This window comes from Hippoglossus hippoglossus, chromosome 7, assembly GCF_009819705.1.
Source record: "Hippoglossus hippoglossus isolate fHipHip1 chromosome 7, fHipHip1.pri, whole genome shotgun sequence".
Classification (NCBI taxonomy): Eukaryota; Metazoa; Chordata; class Actinopteri; order Pleuronectiformes; family Pleuronectidae; genus Hippoglossus; species Hippoglossus hippoglossus.
The window spans coordinates 9798808-9812610 of record NC_047157.1 but is presented as its reverse complement, the minus strand read 5'-3'; the positions used below and the strand labels follow the sequence as shown (position 1 = coordinate 9812610).

The window sequence follows — 13803 nt, the reverse complement described above, 5'->3', positions numbered from 1 at the left end:
TTATTGCTGTGTCACACAAACCCAGACAATGCTGGTGTATTTTATTTTTTTTTGTGTGGCGGCTGAATCCTTGAAAGAAAGGTCAACGAAAAACAACAGAGTCAACTGTGGAAGAAAAGAGATTAGGGAGCAAGGGATTTAGAAGGGAAGAAAGAAGCTGGAGGGGGAGGAGAAGGAGGAGGAAAGTCAAAGAAATGAAAATGTACACAGATGATTCAAAAAACCAACAGATGAGGGAGGGGAGGAAGGTGACAGAGTGGAAGAGGAGGATGAGAAGACAAAAAAAGATGAAGAGGTGGAAGGAAGTGAGTGCGATTGGGGGGGGGGGGGGGGAGGCGGAGGAAGACAGGTGTGATCCTCCACAGCTCGGGTGTTTGTTTAGCCAAGAGCGGCAGCAGTAGAGAAGAGGATTATGGTATTACGGCCAGTGTCGTTGGTCATGTGAGCTGGCGGGGGCGACACTGACCCTGCTTACCTTCTCTTGGTAAGTAAGCTTAGCCTGGCTGTGAAGGAGAGGTCACACACACACAATCACACACACACACACCTGCCCACCCATCTCTCTATCTCCAACACAGTCTCCTCGCCTCCTCTACCTCTCTTTAGTTTTCTTACTTAACTTTTTGCAGCTTTTCTGTCTTTTTTTTCCTCATTCCTCCTCCCTCTCTTTCTCCCCTATGTCACATTTTATCTCTCTTTTTAATTCTCTTGTCTATTTCTGTCTCTACACCTCCCTCCTCCCTCCCTTCTCGATCTCTCTCTTCCGGATGTCGGGCTCCTGTTCGCTGCATGTTACACATGCAAAGCTTATCTATGCCCTCGCAAATCCAACAGGATCGCTTGAATTTCCTACATGGACGAGTGAAGAATAAAACAAAAGACAGAGGAATTAAACATCTTGATGTCAGGAGCAGGGAGTCGGACGGTGTCCACACTGTGAGGAGTAAATACAGGAACAACTCCGGCCTCGGTAAGTTTCACTTGTCCTGATGACTTGGTTCGGCTTCCGATCAACATTTGTCCAGTTTAAGGGCTTTAGCATTTTTGATTAGGTTTCATTTAATTCAATTTTATTGAATTTGCATGATGCAACATTTTCAGTTTGAATGACCGTGACTGTGAGATTCGGAGATTTGTTTTTTAACATGGGAACAAGGTTCAAATTAATGTCTGTGTTTTGTCAGTAGTCGTTAATTCCAACATGAACAAACAAGCCCTAAATAAAACTACTGTAACAAATGATTAAATGAAAAACGTACTGATATTAACTAAACCTCGTCTTCAGAAAAATGTGTTTTAGTATGTTAAGGTAGAAAGTGGTTTTAAATTTAAACTATTGAACTGACATCTCTTTGAGCATCTCACATGAAATTCCATTTAGCACCATTGTATTGGAGAGGCTGAAGCTGTAACTCGTGTATAACCTCAGATTACAAAACTATACCAACCTGGCCACACTACAGCTCGGAGAAGGTAAAAGAAAAATACATTTGTTTTCAAAGGAAAATCACTTTTCTACATCATTGTGTTCACTTGCTTCACTAACCTGCTGTGTGCGGTGTGAATTGTACTTTTGACTGTTTCTAGGCAGCAAAACTACCCAAAAGATCTAGAACAGTTAAAATAGAAATGTCTTGAAAATGTAGAAATTGCTAAAATATCATATCAGATATAATTGTTTCTATATGAAGATAGACACGTCATAGAATAGCCGAAGTGGAAAATGAAAAATGGTATCTAACAATAACTAATTTTCGCACTCCAGTGTCAGTGGATAAACTGTTGAACATGTTGACATGAACGTTTACATATTTCATCACTAATACAGAGATGTACACAACTACATCAACACATCTACACATATTTCTGTAGCCTTGTGGTTCTGAAACAGCAGGAAACTGTGATTTACTAAATTTGCAGGTGTGACCGACACACGTGAGTATTACAGGTGTGAATGAGCTGGCGTATGGAAGACGTTTTATTCAGGAAACGTCATTTCATGTAACACAGCAACAGGTTTGAAGAACTGCAGATGCAATATCTATATTACTGCAAGCAACACGTGTGATGAAATTCATTGACACTACTGAGGCGTTTTCATTATATATATATATATATAATGAAAACGCCTCAGTAGGTTTTGACTATTTGAGGTGTTTTATTAAATTGGAGAAAATATAATTTAAACGATATGATACTATATGAAACTGTATCGTTTATCCTGTATATTGTATCTCATCTAAGAGCCAATGATTCACGTCAGGATGTATTGATAACTACTTGATAGATTTCAGTACACACACAATGTGTTAGACGAAAAGGGCTTTGCTCTGTGAGGAGAGAGGGGATGATGCCACAGACAGAGCAGGAAAGGTCAGAGGGTCGCTAGAAAACAATTTGGACTCCATCACTGGAGGCCATGAAAAGTCCCAGCACATTTTCTGAGAGCAAGAAAAGAGCGGAATATGAAATGAAGGTGACTTGAGCAGCGTCTGACACTGTCATTGTTTTTGGTTAAAAAAGTACTACTGTTGTGTTTTAATGTCAGTCACTGCAGGGAAATTCACCTGCATTTGTAAGGCTTTATTGACAACCTCGGTAGATGTTAACAGAAAATAAGAGAGAGGGCGTGAAAGAGGGATGACGTGGAGAGAGAGAGACAAAATTAAAATGGGACTCTCGTAGTTATTTATGGTCTTGACCACTTGGCAACAATCTTCAGAGCAAACACAAGTAACCATCACCCTCCTGACTACACCCGATCTGTCTCACAAAACATGATTTAAAATAATATGTCCTTACACTATGTATACTGTTATCACGCTGCTCAAGGTGTTGTATCATGCAGACACAAGAAAAAACGTCCACAACTTTGTCAGATGATGACAAAACACTAAAGTAAAGTAAAGTGTGTTCTGGACATTGAGGATTTATTTTCCCTGAGCAAATGTTCTATAACACCTAAAAAAACTGAAACCATTGTTGAGCCAGAGCGGTGATTTGCTGTGGATCGACTGCACTGGTTCTTTTCTGGGCATCAGATGGGAGTGACGCATGTATCACCCTAATCTCTGCTGATTTCACTGATTGGATCCTACCACCGTTTCCTCTCGCTTCATTGAGCAGCAGCACGGTGAGGGAACATGAGGAGGCAGAGCAGCACTTTAATCTGCCCACAATCAGGAGGCATCAGTCTCCGAAGTGTCGATAACTGAAAACAAAACAAACCTGCAGCATAGACTTTCTAAAAGAGTGTCTGTGAATACAAAAGAAAAAAGAAAAAGAAGCCTGTTGCTCGACACTGTGGTTGACGTTTAGTGCTCATTGTCAAACATTGAAAGGAACAGTGATTCTGCAGCTTATATTTGATTGAAGAGCTCAATGTTGTGTTTTTTTGGCACAAATAATTGTCTCCTCAAGTGCAAAACAAGATATTTAAAAACTGTCTGATGGTGACTAGATCGAATCTGAGTCCCCGCAGGCTGAAACAAGAGATTTCTTTGTGTTCTCGGCTCAGCGTGGTGGCGATTATGGGCGAGGAGCAGACAAATGAACTGTGGGATGAACACAAAATTAAATTAGAATTAGTGATGCAGTGTTTCCAAATTCATCAGTTCCATCTTTTGCTGAGGGACATTAATAATCAATATGTTTAGTAAATATAATAATAAAAAGTCAGATATTTTTTAACCTCTATGTAACATACAGGCTGACACATTGGATCTGTAATCGTTGACATGTAACCATTAAGGCCGAGGTGTTTTATTTTTTGCTGTGGAGGCGTTGGGCTCAGGATCAGCCTGTGCCCAGACAGAAGAGTAAACACAGACCAGCAGCTTAGTCTGACCAGATTATCCACATATCACGGTTACCATTCACTACTACCAGTGAATGCAGGATTACATACAGTATGATGAGATTACAGCTATTGGAATGAAAAAGGTAACAGATAAAGATCAGATTAAGAACACTGTCGAAAGCAGGCGATGATAACATGAAAGGATGGTTCCCCCCGATCGTGCTTGTAGACAAACACTGTATCACATTGGGTGAATGGTGGAAGAGAAGATATATAGGACTTCTATCTATTTTCTTATTTGTGTGTTTCTGCGAATATACTTTAAAAGCACTGTACGTAAAACTTTAGATAACAGCCAACGGGTTTATGTGTAAATATTTTTTGAGGAAGAGCAGGAATCCAGGTGGTAATAAGTGTGCCCTAAATAAATAATTACAATATGTTACTTCTTTCACAACAGCTACATTATGAAAAGGAGTCACACTAACTCAATGTTTTTGAGACCAGAGTTAATTTGCCGTTCTTTATTCCAGGAATTCAATAAAACTGAGTCTCTCCTTAAAGATTAAAAAAAAAAGAGATATAGACAGAAATATGCTGAAAGAATCATTAAATCATCTTATCTCAGACTCACCAGATTCTAAATCAGTTAAAGAAGAAAGAAAGAAACGTGTTCTCTCTTTCTTAGAAACACAGTGCATTCTATGACCTCTGACCTCCTTAGTATTAGTGGCTTATTATGTCGGAGATCTGGTAGCTTATACAACTGCTCCTACCCTGTCACAGTGGATAAGAACATGCTTAAAATGCCCTGAGGGGGAGATCTGAGGGATTACTGTGCAATTTAAAAAAAGTAGAAACCTGCGATGTAGGTGTTGGAAAATATAAAAGTTGTTAAATGCTGAAGTTACATGTGACAGGTATTTATACTGAGTGATTTCACATTCAATTTGCTCATTAGTCAATGTAGTTGATGCTGTGCTATAATCAGTCAACCATGCATTCGTGTTTAAGATTAAGTTAGTAAAAAATATTTTTTTACATTGGGCTCCTACTTTGGTTAGTGTTTAACATCACAGGGAAAATGAACTTGACTAAAGCAACATTTAAATCCAACAATAAAGTGAAGCTGCTTTCATTACTGCTCTTTTCTCTCGTAAAAAACAAATCAAACTTCATCATTACACTATTTGTTAAGATGTGATGTCCCTGAAAACACCTGCATGTTCCAGCCACGCAGGAGTTTTCACTTACTCTGCCTGCATATGATTTGGACACGAGTTTGACACCACATCATTCTCTAGCATAACTTCCACCTGAGCAGAGGTTTATTCAGCCAGAATGAAGACTGAACACGTGTGGCTGTGCAGGACCTTGTTCTGAAGTTTTCTATTCATGTTGGAGAAATCTCACAATAGTCACATGCTGTGATGGAACATTGCCCCTTTGATTGTTTTTTAAAACGTTCTCAGCTATCTGTGTTGACGGACTAAGGTAAGGTTGGTTAGTTACAGTTATTAACATGCTTTGCTTAATCTGTAGTGAAATGAAAAAGCCTGGTTTTATTTATACACGAGTATTATATATCTATGTATTTATAGAAAACACAAACCATAAATAAACAAAATACACAGAAAAGGTATAATCTGATAAGCGAGGGAAGATACATGAGATAGACAGATGCTTCCAAACAGGATCACTCAGGATCTCTGAGCCGTTGATGTATTTATATGAAAACTATGTGTAGTTAACAATATGTCAGATTTCAGTACTGAGCATTGTACAGTGCTTTCCATCATCATCTTCATCAAATTACATACAAGGATGAAAAAATTGTGTTTATTCCTCCAGTAGAGTTCGATTTGCCAAATCTAAACGAGTTCAGTAAAATTAGGATTTTATTATATATATTATAAACATTCCCCAAAAACCACAAACATTTTAGGAACTGTAGATTCAAACCTTAAAACATGATTATAAGAAAAACAATTGATTGAAAAATTTGACTAGTATGAATAGGGTTGTTTACCGAAATGCCAATCAGACACCAGTTCCTTCACGACTGGTATCTACTTCCCACATCAGCAGGCAGGGTGAGCGTCCCTGGCCCCAGCGGTGACGAGACAATTGATGAACAGTTTGGAGCTGGAGTACTTTACTGTATTAAGCACTGAAACTGTTATTTAGTGTTAAATTATTGCAGTTGGATCAGGTTTTTTTTTTATTATGTGATTTTGTCAATTTATTAAGAGTTGATTACTGGTTTATATTTGTAAAGTTTACTCTAAACTGTTGACATTATATATGGTTTATTTCAACTTAACAATTTACCTTAGCAATATAAAGTATTGATTGAGCAGCTTTATTTATTGGAGCAGACTGTCAGACTATTTTTTTGCTGTTCCGAGTCAGAGCCGTCACCAGTTCCTGTGCCAAATGTTATATTCAACGTTTTGTCTTGATTGTAGCAACTACACATAATTGCCACCCAGGAACATGCTATTTTAAATCAGTCACACTGGTCGTGGTGGTGACGTGGTCTCAGACTTCTGCTTCCTGTTTTCATATTTTCTGCTGCATGTTTAACTAGAGCAGATAACTTTTTTAGTTAATCAGGCCCATTAATGACAAGTATATTTCTGTTATATGTAATGGCTTCTTCATGTGCATGAGTGAAACATTTCATACAATACTTCCCTTTTTGTATTCGGCAGCACGGTAACAAGTGAGAAAGCTGCTTACTTGTCAAAGGTTTTTTCCAGTCTGTGATTTGATCTGATTTAAAAAAGAAGATGTAGGAGACGCAGCTTCTTTTCTCATCACTTTTATTATTTTTCATTCCAAACTGCACCACATCAGTCTTCATACTTTTATCACTGCATTTGTTCTCTCCCCATCATCTCTCAACAACACAGAGTAAAGCCTCATGAACACACACACACACACACACACACACACTGACAGGAAAAACACTGCAGTGATCAACTTCAAAGTTTGTTTTCCTGCTGCTGCTGATGCCTCAGTGTTAAATTATTGATGTATTAAAAGTTGCAGGTGGTCTAACTAATTGTTGTTTGGTTTAAACTCCAAAAGCAACATCCTATTTTCTGAACGTAGTGCTGTTTTTTTTATGTCCAATTGAACCTTCAGCTAAATCTATCAGAATAAAACGTGTAATATGTCAATGAAAAGTAGTGTAGTTAAATAATATAGTCCTATAGAAACTTTAGATCTTAAGTAGTGGTGTATTAAAACTGTACATAAGTGTTGTACGCGAATGTGTGGCTGTCTTTGTCTGGCTGTTTAGCCTGAGTGTGACTGCTGTCATTTATTAGCACTGAATTTATTATTATCCTAATGAACGGAGTGACGCACACAGTGGTCATCTGAGTGTCAGTCTCACAGCATTGAGCTGAAATTCAAAAATGACTCATCAAGTTAATTAAAAGGAAACAGTGTGAGTCGGAAAGCAACATGCATGCAGTTGAAATACTTATTGAACTTGTATAAAGCTTCTGGTGAAATAAGATTTTTATAACAAATGCTCCCCAACCAGCATTTTCAACTGGGAGCTGTGTGAGAGAGAAACTGCCACTGCTACATATTTTAGGATTAAAAGCTTAATTATAGAACCTCAAATGAAAAGGACAGATTATTTATTACCACAACAATACTACTAATGCAACAATGTGTCTGTCCTGATTGTTGGATCATCTTCCTGTGTGTGAACATGTTGGAAAACAGCAGTGAAAGATATATGACTGAACATTTGTATAGATAATGAGTTGGCTATAGTGGAATTGGGTGTCTGAGGGCAATCACGTGAGGTTTACTGAGTTTTTTGTGTACCTCAGATATGAGATTCTCTACTTAAGCTATAGCAAGCTGACTGGACAGATATTTATTGAGGATAATCAAATAATCATCTATTTATTTGTATCTATTTATTTCACTGCTCATTGTATTGCTGTATTGTTGTTTTATTCTACATTTGAACTGTATTGTACCGTTGCACAAAAGGGTTTTTATAAATAAAATCTGGTTTGATCTAGTTTCTTAATAATGAAAAGATATGTTCATTTGTTAAGGGACGTCATGTTGGCTGAGAGAAACAGAAGGCCACTGACGTACGGTGTAAAGAAAAGATTTAAGATGAGGAAAAAAGAGGAAAAATGTTACAGAGAATTATGTGTTTTGAATTTTAATAAGTAGTGTTCACTTTGTGAAAAGTTAAGATCTGGTATTTTATCAGCCATTGCAGAAACTGGACAGTTGATTGTATCAAAAGATGTGGAGTGGAAGTCACTGGTACTTTCCTGCATCAGGTATAAAATCATACCTACACCAGCTGTCAACATGACATGTGCCTCGTGTAACCGGTGAGAAATCTATGATCTGTACAAATATAGCAAAACTGAATCAAAACAGAAAGAAAAGTTAATATCAGGAAATCGGTTCTGTGATAGAAGATTTGAACCAGTCACAGCAGATCAGTAGTCAAGCCAAGAAGCCATGGTAAATATTTAAACTCCTAGGGGAGTCCTGGCGACGCTAAACAAGAAATAGGAATATTGTTTGGATTGTAGACCTTTTCACCCCCTGAGCTTTTCCACAACAACTCTTAGGGAAGTAATAACAAGCACAAAACGTGTTCAAGTTGCTCTGTCAAATGCAATTAGAAACTAAATTGCCTATGTCTTTCACCCGGCTCTGCTCTTGTCATCATTATTTTGATAATTGTCTATGTCGTTCATAACTGTGTTGTTTTCTGGTAACACCTTTGATGTGAGGTTTGTTTGTCCTCATTAGTTGTGTGGCGGTGCCAGAGAAAATTGCGCACGTTAAAGTGAACTAATGGATGACTGATGTGTGCTGTATAATATACAGCGTAGTTCATGTAAAGGACCAGATTCTCTTTACCACTTGTGTGTTGGAGTTTAAGTAGGTTTTTGTTTAGTGTTGAAGTTTGAAATAACCAAGAGGAATTTTCTGCTGCCACCTCAATAAAGCAGAGCACAGGTGAATGGTGCCTAACACAGCCGGTCCCAGCTACTCAGAATAATCCATACATATCACTTAACGTTTGGACTGTTCATTCAGTAGAAGTTGGATCAAATAAACATTAACTTAGAAAATGTGTAGTATATCATATTACAGACTGGTGAAGGTTTGATTTCTTCTCCGTTTTACAGGAACATGATCGGCTGTGAAGGCCTGACCGGGTGAGAGCCTGAGAGGAGGCCGCTCCAATGGCGTGGATCGAGCCCCGATCGCGTCCAGACGCAGAGCGAGAAGGACAGCTGACACCTTACAATCTCAGGACTCAAATATCCGCACAAGCATATTCATCAACCATTCCTCAGGTCCAGCCTTCAATTTTAGCACCCGTCCTCATCCTGCTGCTCACTGCCTTTGCAGACCTCTGTGTAGCTGGTCCACCCCAGCCAGCCCGGCCCCCTCTCCTGTCTGGACAGCCTTTCATCATCTTTTGGGGCATCCCCAACTCTGCCTGCTCTGGTAGGACAGATCCCAGATCTTTTGGGATGGAGCAGGAGGGCCGGGTGGCTCTCTTTTACGAGGACATGCTGGGGAACTACCCGTATTTTGTAGACAAAGACACTCCGGTTAATGGGGGGCTACCGCAGCACACGCGACTTGATAACCACCTCCAGAAGACACAGCTGGACTTGGAAGCAGCTTTACCTGCACCGAGGTATCTTGGGTTGGGGGTGCTGCGCTGGGCAGAGTGGTCCCCCCAGTGGTTCAGGAACAGAGAGAAGCAAATTATGTATCTGGAAGCATCGAGGAACCTGCTGAAGAATTTCTTCCCTAGCTGGACTCCGGAGGAGGTGGAGAAGTGGTCTCAGGTAAGATGAATAGAATTCAGGGGAAGACGGGACAATAACAACAATGGAAAAATACAATTGTGCAAGTAAAAAAGGGAGAGATGGAGAAACATGAAAAGGGAAGAAAGGAAGTGGTGAGGAAGCATGGGTGGATACGAGTGGAAAATAGTAAATGGTAAATGGTCTGTATTTATGGAGCGCTTTTCTAGCCGTGATGACCACTCAAAGCACTTCACAGTACAGTTACTTTGCCATTCACCCATTCACACACACACTCATACAGTGCAGAGAGGGACAGCACTTTTTCTATGACATCAGCACAGCATTCTGGGGCAACAAACAGTCACATGCTTGGTCAAGAAATAGTCACGTGAATACAACCTCCTCTAACTCTTGGCAACAAAATGAAAAAAACATGTTCTGAAAATGTAAAACTATTCCTTTAACTATCCTATAACTCCACTCCTGCCATGAAGCGGTCATGCTTTCCGATCTGTTCCATCATTGGCCCAGGGAAAACCAGTCACTAATTATGTTGGTGTGTCCATTTCAAATATCCGAGGGGGCTGAAAGGTGATCTTTATTGATCTTGTCGCAGGTGGACTTCGAGGCAGCCGCCCAGGCAGTAATGATGGAGACGCTACGGGAGGCCAAAAGATTACGGCCCAAAGCATTATGGGGTGTCTCACCTTACCCCAGCTGCTACAACGGCGACCCTGCCCAAACCATGCTCGCCAATTACACCGGCCAGTGCCCTGCTGCAGAGATGGCCCTTAACGACGAGCTTCTGTGGCTCTGGAAACGAAGCTCCGCCCTCTACCCGCTCCTCACTCTGGAGAAGCTGCAGGTGGGCAACATGAGCAGCTGACGGGAAATCAATCAACAGTGAAAAGTCATGAAAGGAGCTTTAGCCTACATGACAAATATATGACTTTACTACTGTGGAAGCACTTCATTGTGTAACATGTTCCCCTTTTCTAGGGCGGGACCTCAGGAGCCAGACTGTATTTATCCAGTCAAGTAAGAGAAGCACTGCGAGTATCATCTCTGACTGGGACGGCGTTTGATCTTCCTGTATTCCCACTGGTCAAGAGCGTCTACACCTCAACTAATAGCTTCCTCTCACAGGTGATGTTTAATATCTGACACATCTGCTGTATCAAGTATTTGATCCAGATGTACATACATTTCAACAAGTAGATTCCCATAGTAACATGGCTCTGATTAGTTATTAGCTTTATATGTGGAAAGGATAATGAATAAAGCTGGAAGTGTGTTTTTATTACTATTGTTCTGCAGCTTCGTTAAAAGGTGTAGACGTGTGGTCAAACTACTCGAGACTTCATATGATGAATGTAATAGTGCATATACTGTTTTTCTACATTGATGTAAACCTGCTTAATTTAAAACTTGGCAGTTTAACACAAAAGTGTGTGACCGTTCACATGCTTCTCTCTGCAGACAGACCTGGTCAACACCATAGGAGAAAGTGCTGCATTGGGAACAGCTGGAGTTGTCATCTGGGAGAGAAATGAGACTAAAACAGAGGTACACACACACACACGTGCACACACACACACACCCCTACCCATTTATCATTATTTATCCTTGTGATAATATCCTCTGCCGAGGAGGTTATGTTTTCTGCACATGCCCGTTGGTTTGTTTTTCAGCAGGATTTCGCCAAAACTACTGAACAGATTTACAAGAAAAGGGAACATGGGGATAGAATGAAAATAATGGAATAATATTTGGATCTTGCTGAAAACATATTGACTGGTCCGTAGAAGTGTGTGCAGCATAACTGAATTCAGGGGGACTGCTGGGCCTTGGCGGAAGTATGCGTTCTTCTGATTGCCAATCTAGTTCTCTATTCCTCCCCCCCCCCCCAGATTTCAGTATATAAACAACTATTTTTCTATAAAAAAAATGTCACAACCAGCTTATGACTCACAAATTCTCTATTTCTCCCAGTACTTCAAACTATAACATGACACGTTTAAAAGGAAAAAGAAAAAGAAAAGGAGACGCACTATGTGTTTTATAAATCAGCCTGTGCCACTGTCCCTGCTTCCTGTTGAAATCAAACTGTCTGCCTGTTTGTTTCCCAGAGAGAGTGCCAGGACCTGGCAGAGTTCGTCCGCCAGGTCCTCGGACCATATTCCATCAACGTAACCACGGCAACTCGGCTTTGCTCAGCTTCTCTGTGCCAGGGAAAGGGCCGATGTGTGCGTCAAAAACCAGAAAGCTCCGCCTACCTCCACCTCCAGCCCCCATCTGAAGTAGTTGAGAAGGTGACGGAAAAGGTGGGAGAAAGTTCATTTGACTTGTTTTCAGGGTTAACTCTGGATTATGAAGCTCTCTGATCCCAGTTATGATTAAAACTGTGCACAGGCACAGATGCTGACAAACGTCTGTTTAACCTCGTTCAGATATAAACCAGACTCTTTCTGTCTTTGGTCTCATTTTGGCAAAGTCCTCAAAGCAGCTCTGTGTCATTACACAAAGACATGACACGATCCACTGCTTCAGGGGAACTTTAGGGTCTTATGCCAGACGAGTTTCTAGTTAATGATCTAAATAATGTTCTGTTTTAGTTAAAAGTTGTGGAAAGTGTTAATTCAACTGGTCATTTTAAAAACTACGACTAATGGTGATTATAAAAATCAAACTACTCTCATTTATATCAAATGTACAAAACTGAAGTTTTAGGATCACATAAGCAATACAAAACGGTGATTATGTTACAATATGTTTCAGTCTTTAAATTAGTGCAATATTTGAGGAACCACAGTGGAATCATGCTCATGAAAAGGTTTACAAACACATACAGTATGAGAGGTTGGGGTCAAACATTGGGTTGAGGTCCAATGGCTTGGTCAAATACTATAAATATAAAAATATAATAATAAATACAAATAAAAATAAAATTCCTGAAATTATTTATTCCTGACCAATGAATAATCACTTGAAATATTAGAAATATTAATATAAACACTTAAATCATGTATTAATGTCAATATTTTTCATTCAGTGTGATACTAAGATAATTTTTGGGAGAGGGCCTATTTGACTTTTCTCATTTTCTGCCCATGAAGAGTTGCTTCATAAAATCCTGTGCAACACATAGTGAAAGAAATGTGTAAAGAGAGAGAAACAAGTTGTCAGCTCACAGTGTTCTGTCTGAGCATCTTCACTGAGTGTAAGGAAGCAGAGAGGAAACAGTAGCTGAGACACAACAGAGAAGGATACGTTTTTTACCTTTATTATTAAGTATGAATTTTGATGTTAGTGCAAAACACTATGAATATAACATTTTATTCCATTTTGAATTTTAGCTATATATTATTTATTCCTCAGTTTTCAGACAGGTATCGTAAACTGTTTTATTTTCTCTGATATTTAAGGCAACACTTTTTGCTCATGTTAATGTTTTTTTCTATCAATCTTCACAGGCAGAGGCAGCAAAAGCCACAGACCAGCCGGACACAGACACTAAACCAGCTGAACCAGACCCAGCTGAGATATGGAAGAAAGATTTCCAGTGCCAGTGGTACAAGACCGCAGACGGAGACGTCTCCGACCAACAGCCCCCCAAAGACGGAACGTCTTTTGGGGGAACAGTAGAAGTGAACACTGTAGAAGTTGTGGGAACTACGACAACAGCATCTACAACAGCATCTACAACAGCATCTACAACAGCATCTACAATAGCTTCTACAATGAAAGGTGCCCCTGTGACTGAGTCAAGCAGTTCACTGAGCAGTTCAGTGGATACTGTGAGTCCATCGCCTTCACTGGAGGTACCTACAGACGGTGGTACGAATCCCCCGAGTGCCCCTCACCTGACTGTTCTGCTGCTGCTGGTGATTGGACGTCTGTGCCTGGAACCTTAAAATGTGAAATAAACCTGCCTTCACCTGGAAGGTCTGGGCTATAACAGCCCTTCTTAAGTGCCCTTGAGCAAGACACTGAATCCCTGCTTTGCTGCAGATGTGCTGCTTTGTAGCTGAACATGACCTTAGAGCATCAAAAGAAAAAAACACTATGTCCAGTCCTTATCACTGGATGTGCCAAGAGACAGTGGTATAAATACTGGCTGTATTTTAAACCTTTTCTCTGAAAGGAGAAAGAACGTTCCAGATCATTGTTATTTTG

General features: G+C 39.9%; 1 protein-coding gene across 2 annotated transcripts; it reads left to right on the top strand.

The window, feature by feature from the left end:
- Positions 1-362: 362 nt before the first annotated feature.
- si:dkey-72l14.3 (Glyco_hydro_56 domain-containing protein) lies at positions 363-13780 on the top strand. 2 transcript variants are annotated; one of them, XM_034590695.1, is made up of 7 exons: positions 363-970; positions 8992-9666; positions 10244-10492; positions 10627-10773; positions 11107-11193; positions 11757-11951; positions 13101-13780. In XM_034590695.1, exons 2-7 carry the CDS (start codon positions 9049-9051, stop codon positions 13539-13541), a joined length of 1737 nt encoding a protein of 578 aa, XP_034446586.1. In that variant the 5' UTR covers positions 363-970; positions 8992-9048; the 3' UTR covers positions 13542-13780. The 2 variants fall into 2 exon arrangements, with proteins under 2 accessions (XP_034446586.1, XP_034446587.1); XM_034590696.1 differs by lacking the exon at positions 363-970 and having other exon boundaries at positions 8951-9666.
- Positions 13781-13803: the final 23 nt, after the last annotated feature.

Bases quoted from the DNA above. Each gene is read 5' to 3' on its own strand.
- si:dkey-72l14.3 (XM_034590695.1), top strand. From the start codon at position 9,049: ATGGCGTGGATCGAGCCCCGATCGCGTCCAGACGCAGAGCGAGAAGGA. The intron at 10,493-10,626 runs GTGGGCAACATG...CCCCTTTTCTAG, and splicing joins TCACTCTGGAGAAGCTGCAG to GGCGGGACCTCAGGAGCCAG. The intron at 11,952-13,100 runs GTGGGAGAAAGT...CAATCTTCACAG, and splicing joins TTGAGAAGGTGACGGAAAAG to GCAGAGGCAGCAAAAGCCAC.